A 26,025-nucleotide genomic window follows, 5' to 3' on the forward strand; every position below is an offset into this window, starting at 1 on the left:
GAGGCCTTCCAGCCAGCTACTGCTGCTTTTAACATGGCCTCTGGTATTACGGTGAACCGACCCAAGCCAAGGCTAGCTGTGGTACCCAGGGAGAGCAACCAGAGCAAGAAAGGAACCAACAAGCTGAGAAATGCTCATTTGCTTCATGCTGATCCCTCAGCAGGAGTGGGTTTGGGGAGGAGCGATCTGTGATCGGAAATTAAAGTGATCTGTATTAACAATCACAGTTATTCATCGTCTTCTTTAGGGCACAGAACCTTAGCTATAGAAGATAGATGTTCATGCTGAGTGATCTGTTTAAAGGCTCTGTTCTTGAGCCAGACATCTGAGCATGGAGTACTGTAGCTGGGTTTATGGCAGGAGCTACGGGGCAGTGCAGGATACAGCACCAGCCTGGGGAAGTACAAAAACCTCATGAACAGAGTGGGGGAGAGAGGAAATGAAAATGAGCCAAATGTTAGAGAGATCGACCAGACCATGGAACAAGCTAACACGAAGCAGCAGATGCCTCGTGGTTTGTGCAGATGCCAGTCGAGTGCAGAAGATGGCAAACCAAGATTATAACAAAGTGGAACTGGAGACAAGAGAAAAAAGGCTTAGAAACCTTGTGAACCACCTCGGCGTTTGCCGAGAGGTGCATCACGCTGGGTAACGTCCCCTCGCTCCGGGACGGGGCCGTGACTCAGCCCAGCACGCTCTCACACAGTGAGAAAGAGCAAATCTAATATTCATCTGCTAGGAAACGAGAAAGCACTGGCTTGTGAATAAGTCATTTCATTGAGGAGCAGCAAAGAAAGATGATGTTTTCCCCCGTTTACCAAAGTTCCTGAAGTCTAAAGTTGTCACTGCTGCCCTTGTCCTTCCTCCGTAGGAATAAAGGAACTCATGGTATTTTTTGGGCCAACCTTATTTCTCTCCTCCCTTCTCATGCCCTCGATTTAAGGCTTGCAGTGTTCTTAATTCCACAAGCAGCGAAGTGGACGCTTCCCGTGGGGACATGAATAGCCCCATTGAAGTCATGTGCTGCGACTTTACCTGTGCACTTAGAAGTTTGCAGGATTGAGGCTGTGGAGCCCAGGTGTAATTTTTGGGAGCAGTGTCCCTGACACCCCAAGCCCCCCCCCCAGGACCCAAACATACCCAGATTATGGTTTCAGAGCCACTCATCGAGCAGGTATTTTGAATTTGAAGCCTGCTCTGGGAGGCTCGATGCACGGCGTAGTCTGGGTGCCCATCTTCGGGCCACCAGCTCAGCTCTCAGCGTTTTGCTCGTCTCCGGCACTTGTCACAGCCCCAAATGGACCAGGACAGTCCCTGAATTGCAGTTACCAACAGAAAATGTTTAACATTCCCCAAGTGGGTACGTCTGACAAAAACATTTAATTACTACACTTCCTAAAGCATGCCAGAAAGCACAGTGCTGTCGGGCAAATAAAATCTCTAAATAACTCCAAGCTATTAAAAGCCAATAGGTTCTTGCACCCTCCACAGCCATAAAAGCTGCAGAAATAAAGATGCCGGATGCTGACGCTATTTAAAGGGAGGGCACAACATCGTGTCACCATATGGTGATGTGGCACCGGCCAAGTCCCTTGATGACAGCATATACATGGCAATGGCTCATTTTTCGCTTGCGTCCAGCTTTCCTCTCAGAGCGGCCCTGGGCCGGTGGAGTGCACCCACCTGCTCGCGGGACGAGGAGCTTTTCCCAGCACGGTGTTTGTGCTAAGAGACGATCGACTGGCTTATTCCAATCACATCGTCGTTTTTATATTTTTAACCAGAAGCTATAAAATCCAGGAAATGTGGATTTATGGCCTATAAAAGGCTTAGTCAGAGCTATGACCTACTGGCTTACGTAACTTTATTTACTACTGGCCATGATGGGCCTCCTATTCCAGCGACCTGCTAAGCTCGTTTTGTAGCACTTCTTTATTTGGGTTCTGTTAAAGATGCAGCGATGTTGGGCAGTCGGAGGGTTCAGAGACGGGGACTTTGAGGGTGGGTGGGCGTCTGCTCCGAGGCGCAGGAGAGCCGGGCAGTGCCAACGTTCAGCTTCTCACAAGGAGCATGGTTGCACCGAAGAGAAAAAACCCACCCCAATCTTGGCCCTTGGTGTTTGCCCTGGATGCAAGGTGTTTGCAGGGAGGGATGGTGAGAGTATTCCTTTCTTAGCCCTCGTCGATCGTTTTAGGTGAAGGCGAGTCAAAAATCTTTGGAGGGGTAGATTCAACAAGTTGCACGTACCTCTCTGCTTGCAGGAGGAGCTGGTCCCGGAGAGGAGGTGCCCCGGGGCTTTACAGCTTCTCTGCTGCAATGCTGGAGCTGCGGGGGTGACCCCAGAGCACCTCTCCATCACAAGCTGCTGTGATGCCAACATCACGTTGGAGGTTTCCCTGCGGATTCGCTCCTCATCCAGCCCTGACTTGTTCTTCCGTTAAGGAACAACGTCCCCTGATTACAGCCAGTGCTGGCAGCTTTGACCCACGGGGTGTTGCTTCGTCTGCCAGGAATTTGCCCAGATTTGCCGCTGGCCCTTCCCAGCCCCGGCTGGGAGCTCCAAGCAGTACCGCAGCACCAGGACATACACCTAGTTAGTGCAACCATAGTACTAGCTAGTGCAACCATACCCACGATACAAATCAGCACCCTCCTCTCAGGACTACTCCCGTACGCCCCAAATCTGCAAGTCCCAAGGCTTATTAACCCGCCAGGCTGGCTGGCCCCAACCGCTGAAGCTCTGCAGGCAGCACGTGCGCAGGCAACATCAGGACCCACACCAGGACCCAGCTGCCTCCACGCAGCAGCTCCCACCTCTGGGACAAAGCAGCCCAAGTTTGAATAATCCTAAACTACATCTGAACCAGCTGCAGACTCCGATGTCTTCATCCCAATTGCTCGGTGAGTAACTTCAGTATCCTTGAGAAAGTCACTGCCATTGTGCAGGGTGATTCATGGCTGGAGGGGAAGGCCGGATTCGCAGCATCAGTGATTTATTTAGTTTTTGATGAGAAGTGACGAGAGCTGCCCAAGTTCAGCACACACAGGGTGTGAGATATACTTAAAGAAGGGAATTTGTACAAACAAGAGAGGAAACTGCAGCAGCTGCAGAGATTTTCTCTTTTGAGGATCAGCCTGAGAATAGACCTATATTTTATGGTGCGTAGATACCAGCCTAAAGCAACACTGAGCAAGCAGTAAGAAGCACGGTCCAGCTTGGGATCATGCAACCCAGCTGCCCGAGGCGCAAGGAGCCCAGCAAAGTCTGCTTTAGCTATGGGAGGAATACGGAAACAAATTGTCGCTTCATCGGCAGGGCAAGCCAGCCACTGCTGCTGGCCTTCCTTCTTCACAAGCTGCAAACACTCCTTAGGACCTTCTCTGGTTTACTTCTCCTTCCTTTGTCTCATTTAAGATCACACCTTACGGTACTTGCAAAACCCAGCTCACAAAACAGGAACACTTTCAACACCCAAGTGCTGCTGTCAGCCTGAAACACTGCTGCCGGCTCAGGCAGAGCCTTGTTGAAGTCCTTCATTCCTCCAAAAAGTTTCCTCCGTGCTTCCTTTTGCAGTGTTTCTGACCCGTTTGTATGATTCCCAGGCTGAATGACGAGCAAGGGCACATCCAGGGCGAGGCTGGATGCCCTGATCTCCTCTGGGGACCTGGTACGGTGATGAACCACCTCTCCTGGTCATCTGAGAGAGGAGCTCAGATGGCTCCGGCCTCTCCAATAAGCCCCGCAGCAGTTACAACTACTCCTTTTCACGAGAATGGGCCAGTTGCAGGCATTTGCCTTCCTGATGCCACATAGCTTTTGACCATCAGAGTCCTGAGCGTCTTGCAAACTGGGACCATAGCAGAGCCCAGACTGGAAGGGTCCGAAGAGCCGTAACTTCCCCGGAGGACCAACCCTGCAGGGAGCGTGGTACAAACTCCACCTCGCCCTGCACCCGAGCGCACGCTACACGCCCCCCTCTCCGTTCACAGCTCACTGCAGCAGTTCAACCACGGCTTTGGCCCAAAGTTGACATTTTAGGCTTCATTGCAGATGCGGGCTATGGTGAAATGACCTTCCAAGCACCCTGAAAAGTTCAGAGGTTTGGCTGAGAAACGACTCTTAAAAACGCTTGCAAAAGCCGGTCATCTGACTTGCTATGTCGAGCTGATGGCAGGTCGGTTTGACAGCACATCGTCACCCAAAAGGCAGCAAAACCGCTCCCTTACCCCAGTTGCATGAAGTCTTTACTCTGTCCTGGTGTTTTACAGCGGTGGTACTGCCAGTGGGCCATCGCCGGGGATGTTCCTGGTGCCACCTCCCCCTCTTGAGACGTCCTTCCTGATTTTCTCTTCCCACAGGTGGAAAACCACAGCCCCCTGCAGCAAGGCAAGGATGGGTTCCCCACGTCTGGTGCTCTGAGTTTGCAGCGTCGCTGCTGGGGGCCGATCCTGCTCCCCCTGCACCTCCGAGGTCTGGCCAGGCACAGGGACTCTGGCTGCATCCTTCCTTCCCAGGAGGAATGAGATACAGGCACATCTGCAAAGGGCAGAGCAGCTTTTTTTGCTAGTGAGCACCCACACAGTGTTTATTTGCAAGTGAATCAACCGGACTCTAAGGGGTTTGTGGATGCCACACAACTCACCTCTCTCATCTCAGGGATTTTCATTACCTTTTGGGCAATTTTGACAAGAATTCAATTTTCCCTGCCCACGCACACATCCTGCTGTTCTCTCATTGAACACATCAATTAGCAGCCAAAAAAGTCCTCAGCATCTTTTCTCTCCTGGATTCAGCCTCCCCCATCAGCCGTTAACACCATTTCCCAGTGCAGTTACCCACCCCAAGCTGCTGGCAGGTCTGGCCTGAAAGATTGAAACTCTGCACCTGATCCACGTGCTTGTCGTCTCCACAGACATGTCTCTGCCATCCCGGGGAGCAGAAACCAAATGCCCCAAGCGAGCAAGGACAGAGCTGTGCATGGAACCTGCATCCCTGCAACAGCATCTGCCAAGAGTGCCTGTGCAGGGGCAGAAGAAGTGTAAGTGGTGGAAGAAATGTAAAGCTTTATCTCATTCTCAGTATTTACCACATCTAGAGGAGTATGCAGAGGTATTCCAGCTGCCTTTGCAAACCAACAAGCTCTGTTTTCCTGCTTTTTATTCCTGCTGGGATGCAGACAGCTGCACCGTTTTCCGTCAGCCCAGTTGTTTCCACAAGGAAGAAGCTGAGTCTTCAAGCCTGAAGGCGTAGCAGGCTGCAGGTCTGCCCCATTCTTGCTCTCTTCTCCAGGCATTTTCTCTCAGCCACCGTCAGACAGGACACCAGGATGTGTGGTCTGACCCAGTGCAGTGCTTACCAGCTTTTTTTTCTCCTTAAACTCAAAGCAAGCATCAGCCTAATTTTATTTTAAAGGGAGACCCTGAGAACCGCACCTGCAAACCAGGCCATGAGACAGCATAACGATGACACCATAACAAAGCGCTGCCACTGCCACCATGCTGGTCCGGATGCGGGACCCGGCTGGCAGCAGCTCCATCCCTGCCAGTGCAGAGCCAGGGCAGGGCCCCAGGGTCACCAGGACACAGTGCTCCCCATCTCGGCCCTGCATGCCGAAAGGTGGAAGTGAAAAGCAGATGTGGAGTCCGGGAAGGTTTCCAACATGGGCGGGGGTTTGTTTTTTCATTTTCCTCATTTAAGCTCTGGAACAAAGCAGGAGCCCCTGGGCACAGTGACATTTTGTGCAGAGGTGGCAGCAGCAGTGGGTGATGGCAGCAACCCTCCCGTTGGCTGCAGAAGCCACCTGCACGTCCCAAAGCCCTTGGCCTCTGGGGTAGAGGAGAGGAGAGGAAGGTCCATGGGCAGACGTGAGAAGCACCAGCCCCCTTGCCATTGCAGCCAGAGCTGCTGCTTGCGTGCAGCTTTTAAATGGCTGCTCTCCAGGCGGGTTATGAACTAAGGGGGTCCTTAATGTCCCACCTGCAAACCGGAGCAGGACTCTCCGGAAGCTAGCTAGGCAGCAGGCAGGGAGATGCTGCAAAGCAGCTGCTTGGCCCCAGGGCACGCTGCAGGAGCGCCCAGCCTGCCCGCCTCCTTCCCGCGGCTGGGGCAGAGGGGCTGCCCAGCATGATCTTTTTTAATGAAGGAAACCCTTTTCCTTTCCTCTTCCTAAGCATTGGATGCAATGGGCTGAAGAGGTCCCGGCTCCGGAGCAGCCGCCTCCAGCCCGGCCTCGTGGCTGGGGCCGTACCAGAGGCAGACAAATCTCCACAACATGATTTAACCACCGCAGAGAGGTGAAGGCAAGGGAGAGCCATCTTCTGAACCCTTTGATGATCAAACGCTCAGGTTCTCCTTTTCTTTCTTTGACCGCTGACAGAACAGCTTCACCTTGAAGAGCTGTTAAAGGAAACCTGAAATGTGGATGCTGAGAGAAAGGCAGGGAGAAGAGAATAATGAGCATAATGAGTTTTCCCTCTCGGTCTCCATATTGTCTTTGAATTGTAAGAGCACCATCTTGTGTTTAAACACAACACAGACTGCGCCCGGTCCTGGGGGTTTCCATCCTATCTAGACGCACAAGCGGATCATAACAAGCAACAACCCACGCCGCTTCTCATCTGCTCCGTTCCCACCATCACTTTACAGGGTGTTTTGAAAAGCAGGAAAACAATTCTCATACTTGGCTTTGTCATCTCAAAATAGCTTTTTTAAGTTAACTATAACCATGCAAAATTGCAACAAGTCCTGAAGGCCATGCCATGAATCTGGAGTGTGGTCCAAGGCCAAAAGGCCCCCTCAAAGCTTCCTTTACAGCAGAATTAAGGGGCACTTGTGCAGAGATCATCGTAATGTTAAATAACATTTACAAACTATATTGCTCAAATAGCTTTCAAATAGATTACAGGATGAGTAAAAGGGGGGTGATGGCAAAAAAAATCCCTCCTTTTGGTTTGCTATTCCATTGTAGAAAAGGGAAATTCTCTCAATCTCTCTCAGTTAAGTTTGAGATTTAATTTCCAGCAAACAAGTATTTTCCAATAAAAACCATTCACATTGAAACATTTTCACTTCCTGTATTATTATTCACATTTACGTATTCTGATTTTAATACCTCTTTTTATAGGAGACTGATACAACTGAGTTAACTTTTTAAAAATCTGCTACAGAAACTGGGAGTGCTTTTCCTATTACCACCATCTTCATGGCTGAAGGGCCTGGGTATTTTATAATGGCTTAAAACTTCAGACTCCAAGTATCATTTGTAACATCTTAACCTAGTTCACAATTCTATTAGCACTTCCCTCGATACAGGATCTGAAAAATTGAATCACTTACCCACAGACCTGAGGTGCTGTCAGGGCTGCCAGAAGAGCGTAAACATTTCCAGAGTAAAGATTTATGATACTTCTCCCTATTTAACACAGGCACACACTGTCTTAGCACAGTGCAATGATGAATGGACACAGCCCAAGAACAAACACTGTTGAGGAGAGGGAAATTTGTCCGTACATCTGTTCTGGAGAGGCAAAAAATCTTGTGAGAAAACTCCAGTAAACAAGCTTAAAGTTTGGTGGGTTTTTTTTTTTAAAGCACCAAGATGATAAAATTTCAAGTTGGTTCAACAGTGGTAACAGGACACTTCGTGTTTTCTGAACCACGGATGATTCCTATGTTTGCACATGCAAATATGAAGTATTTGCATCCTAGAGGTATTCAAAAGCAACAACTTTATGTAGGCCCATCACTACTGCTGGCGAGAAGCAAGGGTAACATACGCTTGCCCATTCGCACAGGCAAGACAAGGGACTAGACGGCATCGCGCCCCTGGCACAGCAGGGGACAGAACGTTTTCATTGCAGGAGGCGGGGGCCACCCCAATCCATTACAGCAACGGTTAACCAAGTATTTTCAGCAGCACAGCTACTAATCAAGAGAACTTGCTGGGACAAATGTGGTTAGAAAGTGGCAGATGAGCCAGGAAAGAATTAAAACCTGGCTCTAGCCGAGTGTTCTGTTTCTGTAGTAGAAATGAATCTCTTGTCACCGAGTTCTCATTCTTCTGCCTTATAAATACACTATTTCCTCTGCTGTGCGATAAGAAACCAACATGCGTTTGAGCTCAGCTGAATCTTTGGTAAGGTGTTAAGGAAACTTGAAAAGTAATTCCAGTGCCAATGGCTATTTCATCTGAGCTGCAGTTAAGCAGATCTCCTCTAGATTCTTACCCTATGAATCAGCGGGTTTGTGGGCCATGTAAGTAAGAGGCAAACAGCATGGCATCATTTGGGAGACAGTCAGTGAACAAAGTTTTTCTTCAGAGTTTTTGCTTAGGCCCAGTATGAGATAACAGGATTACACTAGCTGTGGGCTGACTCAAATATATTACTACCTGTATTTATGATGGCAATATTTGGCTGCTAGTGTAAAATACCCAATTATCATGCCTTCTGGTAGCATCAAAAACTTTTGAACTTAACATGAGACTACAAAGAACACACCGATCCGATGCATGTTTCATATACATATTTATATATATTTCATGTACAAAGTTACATTCTGAACCCCATGGATTCAATAATAGAAATAAATACTGAAATAACTACACTGCTATATGAGCTTTTCTGCTCACAGAAAAGAAGCCTCAAGTTTTAACAGACAGCAAGTTTAACGCTGTAGTATCCATCTCGGATCACAGAGGCAAGTAAAATTCAGCGTAAAGTGTCCAACAGACAAAACTTTCAAAAATTACAGACCATAAAATGTTTAAAATATATGTTTAAAAGATTGAGAAATGTGCATCAACAAAATTAATAAAGGAAACTTAATCTTGTTAGAGGGCGGGAGAGACATTTAGTGTATAGAAAAATGCTTTGAGGTGCAACATAGGTTGTTACAATATGGCATAACCCTGTCAGAAAAAACATTTAATTTCCCTAAAGGACTGTATTTGAGTTTACCGTGTCTTGTTTTACAGGCAGGGCCTTCACAAGACCCTGTCTCAACAGGGTCACTTACAAGAGTGCTAAGTCAGGTTTAATCCTTTGGTAACTTTTATAATACTCACATGGAAATAAATATTCAGTTACACAGCATTTTAAAAGACACACGTTCTTTAGAACAGTTAGTATAATAAAACAGATTTAACATTTGTTTGTTACTAAGGCAGCCTATGATAAAGTGTCTACGCCCTGCCAGCTCTATCTGATCCAACGCAGGAAGACCTTTACAAGAAATGGACAATGCAGCAGCTTATACAACGCATTTCACCTTTACCATGCAAACACCCTTACCCAGGCAAGTAATGTGCTGCATATTTTGTGCTCGAAATGTTTCCAAACTATTAACAAGCTGTAGCTATCAAGAGATTAGCTCCTATTTATATGATGCTTTAATCACATGAGTGTATGCATAAACACATTCTTGAGACGGATTTGTAGGACTGTATTGTCATCTCAATGCCTGGAGTTTTACGTGCTTTATTCACGATTCAAAGCGACCTTAAGTAGAATTTATAAATCCCAGTGCACTGTGAATGACAATAGAGACCCATTTAATCTACTGTACCTTAGGACAGGGGATAAAGTTCTTAAATGAGAAATACAGAGAAGTGCACATGCCTTTTATCTATACCCACAGTGGTACATAGTTAACCTACTGTTTTCTTTAAAATCCTTCCACGTTTGGACAGAAACAATCATTCTCTGAAAAATTTGCAAGATTTGGTCCACTGAGGTGACTAAAATGGCACGGTGGACCAGATACATTTGGCAAAAGACCAGGTACACACTTGCCAGATTGAACTGCTCTATTTGCTAGCAGTAAAGCTGTTCAGAGAAAACAGCTCATCACTAATTACAAATAAAATGCTATACAAGAAGGAAGGAACAGAATTGTGCGCTTTTTTTCTGAGAACATGAGAATGTGACAATCAAGCAGTGAGTAAAAGCTTTGGAGACTGTGTTTTCCAAAGAGGAAAAAAAATTTTAAGAAAATGGCAGGAGAAGGAATGAAACTGCACCACTCACAGTGAAGATTCTGCACAATAGTAAAAGTTTAGACAGCATTTTTCTTAGACATCCAATTTCAGAAGTTAATTCAGATGTGCTTCAGGTTCAGCATACGTGTCTATGTAAGTTTTAAATAGGTCTAAGAGTGTTTAGTCAGTTTACTTTCTGTATTTGTATAATTTTTAAAAAGCTCCCAGACTTTATATTTAAGCCAAAGTACTTTAAGAGTGACATTAAAGATGAATTTGGAAAGCAAATTATGAACAACATGCTCTCATCACTTTTGGCATTCTGAAGAGAAAAATACTACCAAGATATTAGACATCTTTAATAAGGATTTTTACTACATAGTTCATGTCCTAAATACATATTTACGAGAGGAACAGCTGTGTACAAAATATGTCGCTTAAAAAGTATTTATACATATAAATCTAACCAATAGACCTGAATGGAGTTTTTCTGGTTTATCAGCTATGATATGCATTTGAAAAAGCTGCCTAAATATATATTTACACAATAGACCTCAGCTAAATGTGTTCATTTAAAAAATTAAGAAAATATATAAACACATGTTTGCCTGATAGACCAGAACTGCTCCTATTGCATAAAAATGTTTAGGCAGTTTTAAAAAAGTGTTTCTATATTTACGCCTCTGAAACTGTTCAGTTCTCTCACATAATCAGGTTACTAAATTTCTCTGCTAATCTGAACAGAACAGTCCCAGCCTTTTGGGGGTAAGTGCTGGATGTTTATTAAAACCCCTCAAAACTTCTACTTTCCAGAGACTAAATGAAAGAACAAATCTGGGTTTTAAAATATTCTGAAGTACAGAAAACATGAAGTGTTTAACTTGGGTCTGATACTAATGTAGGAAATTCAATGTAAAAGGAAGACAGTCTTCAACTCACACTTATGGTTAAAAAAATAGATGGTGAGTAGACAGAATGTCAGCCTAATATTAGTCTCCTGACCTTCATCAATTTACTCAATCTTAGTGTTACCTGCTAACATTGTTGCTAAACTTCTTTTACTAAATAGGGGTACACAACTACAAAAAAATACATTTTGTACCTAATTATCTGGCACTAAAGTTCCTTTACAATCTCACTTGGGCAGAATGCATTTTTCCTGTACACTCTCAGTCTTTTCTCATGCTCTAATCGAGGTCTCTAACCTTCACACATGTAGTGCCTCATGAGTTTGACCAGCTAGGCAGAGAAGATCATTCTAGTGCTTAGGACATAAGGAGTTAAGACAAGAAAAGAACAAAACATATCCCCTGTTCAAGAATTTTACAGTTATTTTCAAAATTTAAATCATCCTACGAATACCCTTTAGAAACAGAGTTATTCCATGTCAGGGAAATGGGAAACACTATGCTCAGAATGGCTCATTGAGGGCAGCAGTTCTCAAACTTTAAGGTTCAATTAGTGAAAACATGTAATTTTATTTAAATATTGTCATCTTAATTCCTATACAATCCCCTCTTCCCCCCAGAATTCTGATGAATTTAACAAATTAAACCGTATACACTATGTAAGCAAGATTTTCCAGGTTTGAAATTAAAAGCTGATTTACAGTTTGCTTTAGCCCTCACTGAATATTTGGATAGTCTTAATAATCCATCTTATAATTTGTCAATTTTTTAATACTCTGGGAATAACTTTGCTGTTTTACTCAATGCATTATAGAGTGAAATGAAGCTCAGTTGTAATAAAGCTGAACTCAAGTGAGACTACCAAAGAAGTGAACTACATTAGATTGCTGTGGTACAGTAAAACTAATGTCTCAGTTGCTTACTATGGTGTGCACACCAGTTTTGAGAAAGATCTGATTTCATTATACTGTTCCATGTAACACGGGTGCAGTAAAACAGCACAAGCTAATTCCTGTATAGTTAAAGGTATGACAGATTTGCAATATAAAGTTAAACAGCAAAGAAATGCTTCAACATCATGTAGTGAAACAGGTTTCACAAAATAAAAAAAAACATGCAGAAGCTTTTTTTTTTTTCTTTTTCTTTTTTTAAGGTCTCCAGCTGCATCCTACAGGCTCACTCACTGCCACACATTACTTGCCACACTATCAAGTGACTCCTCTCAGCTTTGGCTACAGAAGGTTCAAGTTGTAGAGCTTCTCCAAGGAGCTCAGATTCTCCACCTTCATCACCTGAAAAACAACAGCTTTGATTCAGGCAGACAATAAAAAACAGTATTAACACTAAATGCAGCAAGACAAGTGACATCCAGGTTTACAAGAAAAACACTATAAAGGACAGTAGTTGCCACATGCTCATATAAAAGCATATTCAAGATTGTGAGTACACACATTACAAAATCAAAGTCTGTGGCATAATTATTTCAGAGCCTAGTATTCTGATGGTTGTATTCTTCAGTTCTAGCCCCCCAAATTAATTGTACTTTTGTCAGTATCCATATCCTACACATTTCATTACTTATATAACTCTTTGAGGCAGAGAAACAACAACCTAATTTGCAAACTTGCAGTACCCCCCAGGCAGAAATGGAGATGGTTATGCTACGAGAAGTGTGCTAGCATAAACACATAAACCATATAAAGTGCTCTGGAAATATGGACAGTAATTGAGCACAAGTGAGACAATGCAACTTTCATGTCTATGATGAACCTTTCCCCTTCTTTCCTCTTGTTCTAGTTATCCTAGCTTGTCACAACTCTGCACACACTGACACAAGACAGCCTTAAGCCTGTTCTCCATTATTGCTGTTCAAAAGAGTAGAGCAGTTTTGTAACTGCGTCTAAACTCTTGATGACATGAGCTGACTTGGATCAAAGGTGACAGACTAACCACTAAACAAAACTGCACGTAGACAGTAATAAACATCAATACAGAGGCAGTCTTGTGGTACAGAAGAACATCAGTTTAATCAGATGAAATGGGAACTGACCTACAACTTCAGGAAGGTTTCAAGTCACAGTTTGGCTGGTTTTCTGGTTAGACTACTTCGGAGGTCTGAGGAATCTAAACACAGAATAGCCTGAACTTGCTCTTGAACCAGTCTGCTGCACTAATCATAGAATCCTAGAATGCTTTGGGTTGGAAGGGACCTTTAAAGGTCATCTAGTCCAACCCCCCTGCAATAAGCAGGGACACTTTCAACTAGATCAGGTCGCTCAGAGCCCTGTCCAACCTGACCTTGAATGTTTCCAGGGATGGGGCATCTACCACCTCTCTGGGCAACCTGTGCCAGTGTTTCACCACCCTCATCATAAAAAATTTCTTCCTTTTATCTAGTCAAAGCCTACCCTCATTTAGTCCGAAACCATTACCCCTTGTCCTGTCACAACAGGCCTTGCTAAAAAGTCTGTCCTGTCTTTCCTGTAGGCCTCCTTTAGGTACTGCAAGGCTGCTAGAAGGTCTCCCCACAGCCTTCTCTTCTCCAGGCTGAACAACCCCAACTCTCAGCCTGTCCTCATAGGAGAGGTGCTCCAGCCCTCGGATCATTTTCATGGCCCTCCTCTGGACCCGCTCCAACAGCTCCATGTCCTTCTTGCGCTGAGGGCTCCAGAGCTGGACGCAGTACTCCAGGTGAGGTCTCACCAGAGCAGAGTAGAGGGGCAGAATCACCTCCCTCGACCTGCTGGCTGCGCTTCTTTTGATGCGGCCCAGGATAAGGTTGGCCTTCTGGGCTATGAGCACACATTGTCGGCTCATGTCCAGCTTTTCATCCACCAGTACCCCCAAGTCCTTCTTCTCAGGGCTGCTCTCAATCCCTTCATCCCCCAGCCTCTACTGATACCAGGGGTTGCCCTGACCCAGGTGTAGGACCCTGCGCTTGGCCTTGTTGAGCCTCATGAGGTTCACACAGGCCCACTTCTCCAGCTTGCCCAGGTCCCTCTGGATGACGTCCCGTCCTTCAGGCGTGTCAACTGCACCACTCGGCTTGGTGTCATCTGCAAACTTGCTGACGGTACACTCGATCCCACTGTCAGTGTCATTGATGAACATATTGAACAGCACTGGTCCCAGTCCGGACCCCTGAGGGACAGCACTCGTCACTGATCTCCATCTGGACATTGAGCCGTTTGACTGCTACCCTCTGGATGCGACCATCCAACCAATTCCTCATGCACTGAGCAGTCCACCCATCAAATCCGTATCTCTCCAATTTAGAGAGAAGGACATTGTGGGGGACCGTGTCAAAGGCCTTACAGAAGTCCAGACAGATGACATCCATAGCTCTTCTCTTGTCCACTGATGTAGTCACTCCATCATAGAAGGCCGTTAGATTGGTCAGGCAGCACTTGCCCTTGGTGAAGCCACGCTGGCTGTCTCAAATCACTTACATGTGTCTTAGCATAGGTTCTAGGAGGATCTGTTCCATGTTCTTCCCAGGCACAGAGGTGAGGCTGACAGGTCAGTAGTTCCCAGGGTCCTCCTTTCTACCCTTTTTAAAGATGAGTGCAATGTTTCCCTTTTCCAGTCACCAGGAAATTCACCCGACTGCCATGACTAACATGGTAATAGCTGAGCTAATGCAGCTACAGTACTGACGCTTAAGTTCATGGCTTTGCATCATGCCACAAGGACAGCAAAATGCACATTTGGTATGTGGCTATACCAGCTTGCTTGGTATAAGTGCAGAGTTTTTAACACTCACTACAGCGCGGCACAGAATTGCCTCAATTCCTGCCTCCCGCGTAACTCCACTGGGGTTACCAGCAGGAACTTGTTTTTCATTGACTAGTGGGATGACAGAATTTGGGCTGGCCTTCATGGGTTTTTCTTTGTAGTGGTTTTTGTGGGTTTTTTTGTTGTTTGTTTGTTTTTGAAAAAACACTATAGTCAGATTTAGGCAAGAAGTCAAAACCAGGTCTGGGAGTTGTGACTCTTTTACGCACTTTTTGTCAAGGTCTCCAGCTGCAGATTCTAAGCATAGAACCACAACCACTCATTTTGTTATATTTCCCCAAAAGCCTCAATTAAAAAAAAAAGTTTACACAAGGAATCTTTTATGGGCTAGGTCATGCAAAAGTGCTATACAGGAAAAGCAGTGATCAAAATATGAAGGGCATGCAAAAAAAAAAGTGAACTACTTTTTCTCTTTTCACTCAAAAATTAGTAAATTTTAGTTTGAGTGTTCTTCATGTAATACATGACTTTTTTATAGTCTGTCTGCATATTTAAGTAACTAAGTACATGTTTTCCAGCAGTTTGAAATAGAAGACTAACCTGTCAAAGTAAGACTGAAAGCATAAACGGTAAGGTGGTACATGACTCCAAAGCAGAGTTTCAAATAAACCTTTTTACACAGTCATCTCAGAGGTCATGATTTATTGGGAGAAGCAGCTGAAGAGGTGTGTGAGAATAAAGATACTTCTATCCTCACATTTGCTTAAAGACTATATACTGACTGACCACACAAATGCACTCTGCAATCACAACAGAAGTTATCATATGGTTAATGACCTTTCAGTATGAAGAAGTTACAACTGATTTTAAGCTCAATTTTCTTACCCATTCTGAAGTCAATATATCCTTCTCCACCACTTATCACCAACATCGACTTTAAGGGACTCTGGTTGAAGGACTCTTGGGCTGGTTTATCAGCCGTTAGCTCTGTTCCACCACTACTCTGTGGGCAAACAACCTGACCTGGATTAAAAACAGAATACATTTTTATGCCACATCTCACAGAATAATACCACCTGTATTTGGTCATTGGATGACATACTTAATGCCTAATGATACACTTAACTTTGGATTCTAGTGTCTCTTCAGGGAGGGACAGAAAGCTAGCTTTGCTCTGATTTCATCTCTCTAAAGAGATGAATCTGTTCAGGTCAGTTCAATGGAAATCGGAGAATTAAATGCCTCTTGATAGATTTCACAGCACAGGCATGCAGATCTAGAGAATGACATTGAAACAGACTTAAAGACTTTCAGACACATAACTGAAATGATTCAGCGCATGTCAGCCCATTAAGCAAACTTCTGTCATTACTTCCAGCACACGAGGTGCATACAAGCACTCGAGAGAGTACGCAACCAGTACTGCAGCTTCTAGGAAACTCTTAGCTTTTTCAACTGAGACTCTTTTCTTTGGGGGCTTCTCCCTTAGTAGCTCATGCTTCCTGCAGGATGTCAGACTCTTAAACTGGACCTTACATCAATTAGCAGTTGACTGCCTTCTTCATAGGTGAGTACTCACCACAGTACCTTTTTCCCAGACGGAAGCAAAGCACTTTTCTTTGTGACCAATCCCTTTTCCTCCCATTAAACAATACTGCACTTAGGAATCAGATAAGCCTTGTAAATAAAATATAATAAATTGTTTCTGAATGTACAATTTCATACACTTGCTATCTTTACCTAAACACTATGTTTAATTAAGGAAATGAGGACAAAAAAGAAACTTCATTTGAAGAATAGTAATAAAACCTCACCAGGTACTGCGACAAAGAATTTAACAGCATCACGGTGCCCGTGGAAGCAAAGCTGCGCGTGTGCCATTGAACAATATGGTATGAATGTTCCTGGAGTCACTTTGTCGCTGTTTTCATCACCATATACACGTATTACGCTCCCCGGACGGTTTCCGGAGCCTGCTGCTGCTTTATTAGCTGTAAAAGAGGAGAAGTGTTTTCTACTTGAAAATACAAATTACAGAAATGGTTATTTGTTAAGAAACCTTATGGTACCATCTAAAAGCTAAAGCCAACTTAGATAAAAATGAAACAGGAGGGCAGCAATGCCAATTCAAGACAGAGCTGGAAAGAAAAAAGATCGCATGCTTCGTTATTTTAAGTACATCAGAAAATGGAGCAGGATTCTTATTAGTCTAGCATAAACACCAGATTTTAATACCCTACTTTTGGAAAAAAAATAATTTGTGAAAGGACTCTATCTTTCATAGAAAATAAATACCTCTAATGTGTTTCAGTATAAGCAAATTCAATGTACTTAAACATATAATTAAAGACAGTTTCATTCCAACTAATCATAGGGTATCCCCTTGCCAGCAAAAATTCTCTAAAAATAGCCACCTGTGGGCATGAAGGAGCTACCCTATTATAATTCTACATCTAGTTTTTACTGAGAAGTTTTAAAATCCATTAAAACAGAGAAGTACTCATGCTAGACATACAAGCCATCTCCATTCCAAAGACTATCAAAGGAGTGAAAGAAACAGTGATTTTTAACAAGACAGTAAATGATGTGGATTAATGACAAAGTTATAAGGTATGGTATCACATTGGCTGGAAGAAAAACAAAGTCTGTATGAAAGTTCAGCTGCAACACAGGATGATATACTAAACTGCTGAGCAGATTGGTGGCCATTTAGCAAACATAAAACTGCTGCAATGCAGTAACTGCAAGTGGAAAAACATTTAGGAACATACAAAGGGTAAATCTATAAGGAGTGGGAAACAGCCTCGAAGTGGCTATTAGAAGCCTGAAAACAGATTTTTGTTCAGGATCTGCACTTACCCCTCAGCCCCAGTAAACGTCCCTGGTGGAGGATTACAGCTAAAGTGAGAAAGGAGGAAAGGGGAAATGGATAGGTATGACAGTAGAGGAGAAGGATTAATGAGAACCCACCACTCTTGTATTTTGGTTTTTGATAAGGTAGAGCTTAAAATTTTAGCTCCTAAAACCAGTAAATATCTAATTACAGAAGATTCAATAAAAAGTCACAAAGAACAGCATCTTGTTATAAAAGTTTCAGTACAAAATGGACAACAAAAGCACTGCCACTTTCACGTGCTTTATCACTATAAAGTTTATTATTGATTAGCGACCTTTCCCCTTTCTCTCTTTCCTTGGTAGGAGGCTACCAAAATAATATATAACAACTCATGTTTTCAAGTGCTCTTTCAAAACGTCATCTGCAGATCTGGAAGATGCCCTACTATTGAGACCCAGGGAATTGAGATATGCAATTGCTTATGCAAGGATGCGACTGTTTTTGAAAACCATGAATATTTGTAACAAGGGTTCTCAAACCCACTATCAGGCTACCCACAAATGGTTGTTCTGATTCATGAACAACTAACAAAACTGAAATTAAACTGAATAGCTTTAATAGGGATTTTTTTCAAGTTCACTACTGTTTTAAAACAAACTCCTCTGGAAACATTAAATAAAGCTTGATGCAAATTAAGAGATATAATTTTTGAAAGCATGATTTAAACTATTTCAAATTCATGATCGGAAGTCTGTCCTTCCTTAGTACATTCATGCAATGCAAAAAGAGACATTTACTGAATGGATGGACAATGTAATGGAACAGTATGAGAAACGATGCATGTATATGCTGTTCAACAAAGCAGATACAACATGAAGAGTTTTTACTATTAAATTACCCTAAAGTTTCACCTGTCAGCCTGTACATTCTATATAACAACAGTACAATTAGGACTATCAAAGTTCTGTATTTTATTTTCTGAAACTTCTGTCCATGTGTTTTAACATTAGTCTCAGGCACAAGTGTTGGGGGGTTTTTTTGTTGTTGTTGTTCTAAACGCAATCAAGTTACACACAGATTCTTCCCAAACTTTACCTATTTAAGATTTGTTTTGCCCTTGAACTGGACTGTTCCCTTCTCCCAAGGTTCAACTGCCCACGTCTGAATGCTTCCCCTCCCACCCCCAAGTAGTTTCAGCCTACGACAAGAGTTTGGGATCTGTTATTAAGCAGATACCTGGATTTGCATTATTGGAATTTTACCTAGAAGTTAGTGCCCTATTTGTAGAATGTGTTTACAACTCCTGTAACTTCAAACATGTCTTATAAAGCAGTCGGTACTACTGCTGTTCCAGTCCTTTATACCAGCTTTGTGACGAATTCTCCGGAACAAAAGCAAATCAAATTGTATTAGCAACAATACCAACTTGCTCACATCAAACAAAATCTACTTTGCTGATCATAGAGCAATCAAAAATAACATTAATTAGAAGACTAAAGCCATCTCTTACAAGCAATAAACTTCTATAAATGCTGCTAATGCTCATAACACCTCTAAAGCTTCAAAGTGTCTCTTTCATTCAAGCCACAGCAACTCTGCTCAAATTGAAGTACAGGAGATTTGAGATGTGCTTTTTTGCTCAGAGTAATTGTAACCATGCACACAGATTAGGTGCTAAACATCACACAGGCCCATCTGTTACAAACCTGAAAGATTCAGACCTGACAGTAAAGCTTTCTATCCATTAGCAAGCATCTGAATGGCATTTAATATTCTTTTTGTGTCTACAGCATATTGCACAATGCTATTCATTTATATTTTACTTACTTTCTGTTAATGGAATGGAGATGATGACACCATTTCCTGTTCCTACCCATAAACGATTACAAGACACCATAAGAGCTGTGATTCTCACAAATGAGAATCCCAGTTTACCAGTACCTAAAAACAAAAGATGCTTTTCATCAAAAATTATGAGCAAGAATAATTTTAGTTCCATAACAGAGAATCTTAACTCCAACTCCCAAACCACGCAGACAAGTAATTCCCTCCCACTTCAACCAGAAACAAGGTAGAGGAGTACATGTCAGTTGTAAAGATAACCTAAAAGGCTAAAACACTCTGTTAATTACATTGTGAACCTATACAGAAAGAGACTAACATTAACTGTGAGAAAGCACAAAAGGTATAACGCCTCCATAATGCTGCACAATAAAATCTTTGGGGTCTTACAGCACCAGGGCAGCTTTTCAAACAAACAAAAAAGGTGAGTTTACAGATGTAAGATAATGGTTTCTCATCCATTAGCACTACGAGGGGAGTGGAAGAAGGCTGACCAGCTAAGCACAATGGCAGAGTAGTTACTTGTGAAGGATTTCCCATGGCCCAATTACCTGTATTTGTTGTGTTATGTAGGTGGTCAAACTGCTCTTACATAAACATTAATGAAAAAATTAGAAAGCTTATTAGCTTCAATAGCAATAAAAATCTGTTATTTTGCATTTGTATTTTCTTGAAAAAGAGGCAATTTTTCCAGGCAAGTAATGGATTCTTCCCACTCTTAGATTTAAAAAAAAAAGGCATCAGTACAGTAAAAAAAGAGAAAGATTTTAGTGTCTCTGTTGATGCCTGCCCAACCCAACTATCATTTTCCTCATTAGTTCTGACTTTTTAGGGACACCTTAGACATCAGGTAGGATCAGACTGTATCAGAAGACCCATCATCCTCATAATGCTTTACAGACTGACTTAGGCTTCTACTTTCAGATTCAAGTTTTCACAAACAGGATTTGACTAGCCTTCCACCCACCCTTCCCCCTAGTTTGCAGTGAGAATTGCCTAATCCATAACAGGAAAAAAAAGCTCCAGACAGCAAGAGGTGTAAGAATACAACAGCTTTTCTTATCAACTTACCTAGCATTTTGCTTACATAAGGTTCAATGTCCACATCTTGTAGATGCTGATACGTGTGCGCATGATAGAGACGCAGAGTGGAGTCCAAACGGATAGACACCCATACCCCATCACCCACCCATGCTAGCTGTCTCACTTGGCTTTCTCTTCTTGGGTGTGCATCAAATGACTTCTGCGAAAGATTGATTTTAAATTAGAAGATGAACCAAAGGAAAGAGTAAGAAAGACTTCTTTGTTACTCTTACACTGTCAATACTGGCAATTTTCTTAAGTCATCTATGACCCTCTGATTTGCAAGATCACTAGCAGATACAGTGTTTAGCTTAGTTACAATTACCATACGATGCTGGTAAAGTAATAATAAAAATGCCGATCCCCTTCCCTGGAGTGTGATCTCAAAGCTATAGTTTCCTACTGCGTCTTCATTTACATATCATATCCCAGCCTGCTCTGGCTTCCATCTCCATTTAACCTGGAGCCTTTTTGGTATGAGGTCCTCCTGTCACAGCACAAGATGCCCAAAAAGTGTTTTTCTTCCTAGTTCTGTCAAGCCTTGCTCTTGCATACAAACCCACTCATGCAAAATGCAGACTATCCACCAGCAAAACTATTTCACTGTTGTATGAATTCCTTCATTTCAGTTTTCCCATATATATAGTCTTCTTCACAAAAACAGAATATTAATTGGGCGCTTGATATTTTCAGAGCAGTCACCCTCAAAAGGTCTGGCCCGTGTCTCAGGCCAATTAGCAGAAGCTGAAGTATTAACACTGCTAATGGCTTTCAGAAACCTTAGCCACTTTCTGTACTTTAGTAAAGTACACTTTAGTACACTTAAGTACACTTTCTGTACTGTTACTAAAGTAGCCACTTTAGAGATGTCAGGTATACATACAACACTGCAGAAAAAACAGCTTATAGAATAGTTTGTTTATATAAGGCGTGTAACTGGAGGGCGAGTACATTCAAGATTAACACTTGCCAAACCTCTAAAGTATGCAATGACAGATTATAGAGAAGGTTACAGGTGGGTGGAGAACGAGGCATGCATGTAGAGAATAAGCTGGGAGCTAGCCTTACAAGCTCTGCACAAGGACACATTCCAGTTCCTGGCCAGCTAGAAGTAGAGAACTAAATCCCCCCCAAATTGGTTTCAATAAATGAGAACTGTCTCATCATGGCTTAAAATGTTCCAAAGCAATGAAAACATCTTAAGAAAATGTAATAGTATTTCCCAAGACAAATTTGTTTGCTTGCTTGTTTCTGTACTGATGAACAAATAACTGGAGTTTGAGCTATAGCATGAGATGGCATTAAAACATAACACTTAATTATTTTAAACACCATTTTAACTTGCCTCTATTTTCATGGCCTTTGGTTGAACAACATAGATTTTGTTCCTGTAGCCACACCAGACTTTGTCGTGTACCACCGTCATACATCTTATTGAATGATGTGGCCGGCCCAGGTCTAAGAGGTGATAGTTTGTCAAATCCCACTGACCATCTTCAAAAATAGAAGGAAAAGAAAAAACAAAACATAGGTTCCTATGAATTTAAAAAACATTTAGAAGTACAGGCAAATAGCTTAACAGTCTAATTTTTTGAAAGCACTGTAATAATCTGGATAAGTCAATACAAATTTATGGCTAAGCTCCTCATTAAAAAACCAACAACTAGTTATACGAACTACCAACATTCCAAATGCTACTTTGTTTTTAATATAATAAGGTTGTACAGTGACTCATGTTCAAAACACATCAAAACATTTTTAAAAACAGTAAGTTACCTAGTGCTAAATGCTTTACTTGGATAGGCGTTAGTATACATTACAACAAGCAGCTACCCACACAGCGCTAGGCACTTGCTGCTTGACTGAACATAGAAACATTGGCCAGTGCATCAAGACTTTTTTTAAATATGCTGCAAGATCTTCAGAAAGGCACCCGAAATCTACTAAAAGCATACTAAATTTGGTCATTCAACACCAAGTAAAATTCTTCTGTAGGCTGAGCTAAGCCACAGATCATCACTGACAGTTACTTGAGATCCTTAAGGATTGTAAGCCACTAGAGTTTGAGTTTAAAAAAAAAACAACCAAACCCAAAAAAAACAAAACACTAAAACCATAACAACTTCATCTCAGATGCATCTTCCCCAATATCTGCATTAGTGCTGTGCAACCTCTTTAATTCTTCTAAACACTGAGCACAGAGATTTAAACTCCACAAGGAAAAGAACAAATGAATAGGGAGTCTGTGGAAACAAGCCAACAGGTAAGTTCCAGTTACTCATACTAGGACCTTCCCCTCCAGGTCCTTGTTCTGGAAGCTGAAGAATGGAGCTCATCCAGGAGTGGTTTGGGCAGAAATTCTGAAAGGATGCTTACAAAATTCTCATTGAAGGACTTGGCCACAGACAATTATTTACACTAATAACAAAACAGAAGACATGACTATTGAGCATGATGAAAAAGCAAAACAGATGATGATCAAAGCGGACTTTATCAACTGGCTTTTTGCTATTTAGCTCAGATATATCCCATTCTCCTCCTTCTTAGAGTAAGAAAAAATTCCAGGAATGCACTGGGACAGTGCGAAAGCGGTACTTGAAACTGTTGAAACTGCAACTGAAACACTAGAAAGATTTCTCAAGACAATGTGTAAAAAGGCCACCGGTGAATACATTTTCAAAACAGTATTTATAAATGGCATGTTTCTTTCCTAAATACTGTTACAATTTCACTGGTTTCAAGATCTAATAGAATGCTTACCAACTCCTCGGTGAAATATTGCTAGTGTTCCATCAGCTAGTGCAACTAATACTATTCCTTTTACATGTCTGGGAAAAAAAAGGAGGCACAAGAATATACCCTGTTAGACTGCATTTCTCAAGCTGCAAGTGTAAAGTAAGGTATAAACATTTTATATTTCAGCATACTTTTTATATTCATGTTAGCCCTAGTGTTTTGATTTCTACAATATCTCTCAAGAGAAGGGACAGTAACAAGGCGTCAAAATCCAGTTCAGAAAGCTTAAAATGTATCTAGCTACAATGCCTGAAGAAAACAAAGATGGTAACCTATAAACTGTCTTGAGTATACAGCTACCAAGAATACCAAGTATACAGCTACAGCTCATCATTTGAGCTATAGTATTTCCAACAGATACAAGATTCCTTTTATTTTCCTTGCTCCCCAAATGTTTTCCACTGCCCCTCAAAGAATATGCATGCATTTATGGCAACTGACATTCCCAATATCTGAGGAGGAGATATAAAACTACTTTGCAAGTATTTTAACAAAAGTTCATTATGATTTACATGACATTCTTTCAGGACTTACACAATACTGAGAATAGAATCTTTAAGTTTAATGGCATGAACACATTTCCTCCACTGGGCCACTGACGAATGAACATACAGGCTGCAAAGACAAATCAGGAGGCATTAAAAGCACTAGGAAAGGTCTACCAGACAGGAAAAAACCCAAGCAAAACTCCTATAATTGAAATCCACAATCAAAGGGAAAATAAGTTTTCATCTTCCACTGAAAACTATGTATAGACTGAAAAAAAGAACTACATGAGCAGGCAGAATAGTTTCAGAGGCCTAAAATATTACCAACTCCTTTGCAGATTCATCTGCAGTAAAAGAGTAATATATTTTTCCAGCATAATAAAATATTGAAAGTTATGGAATTATCAGACCATAACAATTTGACTATTAAAAAAAATAACCAAAAACTTTTCTTCAGATAAAAGTATTATCCGCCAAAAAGAGCTTGCTAATCACCTACAATACTTTCTTTGATTTCTATAATGCCTAAATGTAGCAAAGCGTACAAAATTTAGGCTCTCTTGAGGTCTTCTTGCACTTAATCTTGACTTGAGACAGTTATCAGGCCTGTAGGCACAAGAAGCAAGTTTAAAATAATTTTTCCAAATAAATTTAACAAGATTAGCATTTCTTACCATCCATTCTGTGCTCCAAGCCACATTGTCGGCAAAAGGCTACTCATTTTCTGTGCTTCTTCTCTCACTAGATCTTGCTCATTTGGTAAAACTGCAATGTCTTTATATAACTCTGACTCAGTACTAAAAAAAAAAAACCACAGTTAAAACACATTGAATAAAGTGCACGGATTACTGAGATTATAATCTAGGTATTTACTTCATTGTTGCTAGTTTCTACACTGGCTTTTGAAGTACATAAGGTGTTTAAAAAAAACCAGTAACTGCATGAAAGTACAACAATAGAGATGAAAACCTCAATAACAATGAATTTCTTCAAGTGGCCATTTACTTGTACAAGGAAATTTAAGTTCCATTCAAGCCTGTCAGTATTGCTGATATCTCTGGGGAACGGCCGAAGAGAGTCGCAACAGAGGCACATGTTAAGAGAAACACTTATAAAAAAAGCTGTATGATACTTTTTGCGCCTGTATGTGGAGAGTGAAGATTCCTGAAGATTTGAAATACTGATTACTTTCAAGCTGCTTCTCCACTCCTGTAACTACTCACAAATTGACTATTCTGAGAAAAGAAACATACATTTGAACAACGAGTTGATTGGAAGAAAGGAGTATATTTCTTATTTATTTCGACATCAAAACAAGGAATTTAAACAGGCATCTCTAGATCAGTGCCATTCACATTAAGTTTGTGAGAGGACTTAGTCTCAATCTGGTAGACACTCACTGCTCCGTTCTGGAGGTGTCTGTACTCAAGGGATATGAGTTCACAGACAAAAGACTCTTTGTACATAGGTAACCCTTTCATGCAAGCAAAGCATAGAGTGTCTTGTACCAAGACTACTTATATAAACCTCAACATACTTAAGAAAAAAAAAGTAGTTGTTTTGCCCTCATGCTGTTTTCCTGCAAACATTATGTTTTTCTTTTTAAACACGTTTTAAGAGGTATGAGGACTACGTACCTAGGCTGGTACACTGGAGACGCCTCTGTTGTATTCTGCACTCCCAGAGGATCTGTAAAGACATGCTCTGTGTAGACTCCAGTTTGTGCAATATCAGCTGTGTCTTCTCCTGTCCCTGCATTGACTTCTGTTGCTTCTGTTGCCTCCTCTGCTGTTGGAATGTTCTCATCCACTGAATTACTTTCAGTTGCAATATCTATGAACAAAAAATTTGAAAAACTTAACTGCAAGAGAATTCTCAATTGTTTAAAACAGCCAGAACTTGATACTTCAAGCTTAAGTGAATAGCTGTAATAACCAGTCACAATCCAGATTTTACATGTCATCTAAAAAAAAAAAACCAAACAAAAAAAACAATTTACATGTCATCTAAAAAAAAAAAACCAAACAAAAAAAACAATTTACATGTCATCTAAAAAAAAAAAAACCAACCAAACAAAAAACCAATCAGAAACAGTGCAACCTACTAAAGTTTGTGTATCAACAAGTGTCAAATGCACTTTAAGTATCAACCCAGTGACTGATGGCACAGATTGCCCTTTCATTGATTAACTAGAATAGCAGTGAAATCCAATCAATTAAAAACCACAGTTATGGCAACAGTATTATATGCCATATGAAAATAAACGATGTTCAAGTCCAGTAACCACATATCCATTAACAATCATATCACCATACAGCTCTGAAGGGTATATGACAAAAAATATTAAGAATGCCTATAAA

General features: G+C 41.8%; 2 protein-coding genes across 3 annotated transcripts in view; one reads left to right on the top strand and one right to left on the bottom strand.

Annotated features, from left to right (window-relative positions):
• LOC142417888 (nucleoside diphosphate kinase-like) overlaps nt 1-26,025 on the top strand; it is a 180,616-nt gene that overhangs the window by 95,071 nt on the left and 59,520 nt on the right. The window lies entirely within an intron of this gene.
• SPAG9 (sperm associated antigen 9) overlaps nt 8,510-26,025 on the bottom strand; it is a 68,437-nt gene continuing 50,921 nt past the window's right edge. Inside the window, exons 20-30 of one of the 2 annotated variants that reach the window (XM_075519183.1) lie at nt 25,303-25,498; nt 24,340-24,462; nt 23,712-23,792; nt 23,142-23,209; nt 21,727-21,875; nt 20,370-20,541; nt 19,284-19,397; nt 17,480-17,518; nt 16,435-16,611; nt 15,506-15,643; nt 8,510-12,177 (exon numbers count right to left, since the gene is read on the bottom strand). In XM_075519183.1, the coding sequence (XP_075375298.1) occupies nt 12,062-12,177; nt 15,506-15,643; nt 16,435-16,611; nt 17,480-17,518; nt 19,284-19,397; nt 20,370-20,541; nt 21,727-21,875; nt 23,142-23,209; nt 23,712-23,792; nt 24,340-24,462; nt 25,303-25,498 (1,373 nt within the window). In that variant the 3' untranslated portion in view covers nt 8,510-12,061. The remainder of the gene's footprint in view (nt 12,178-15,505; nt 15,644-16,434; nt 16,612-17,479; nt 17,519-19,283; nt 19,398-20,369; nt 20,542-21,726; nt 21,876-23,141; nt 23,210-23,711; nt 23,793-24,339; nt 24,463-25,302; nt 25,499-26,025) is intronic. The other variant, XM_075519184.1, reaches the window with a different exon arrangement.

This window comes from Mycteria americana, chromosome 16, assembly GCF_035582795.1.
Source record: "Mycteria americana isolate JAX WOST 10 ecotype Jacksonville Zoo and Gardens chromosome 16, USCA_MyAme_1.0, whole genome shotgun sequence".
NCBI classification, from domain to species: Eukaryota; Metazoa; Chordata; class Aves; order Ciconiiformes; family Ciconiidae; genus Mycteria; species Mycteria americana.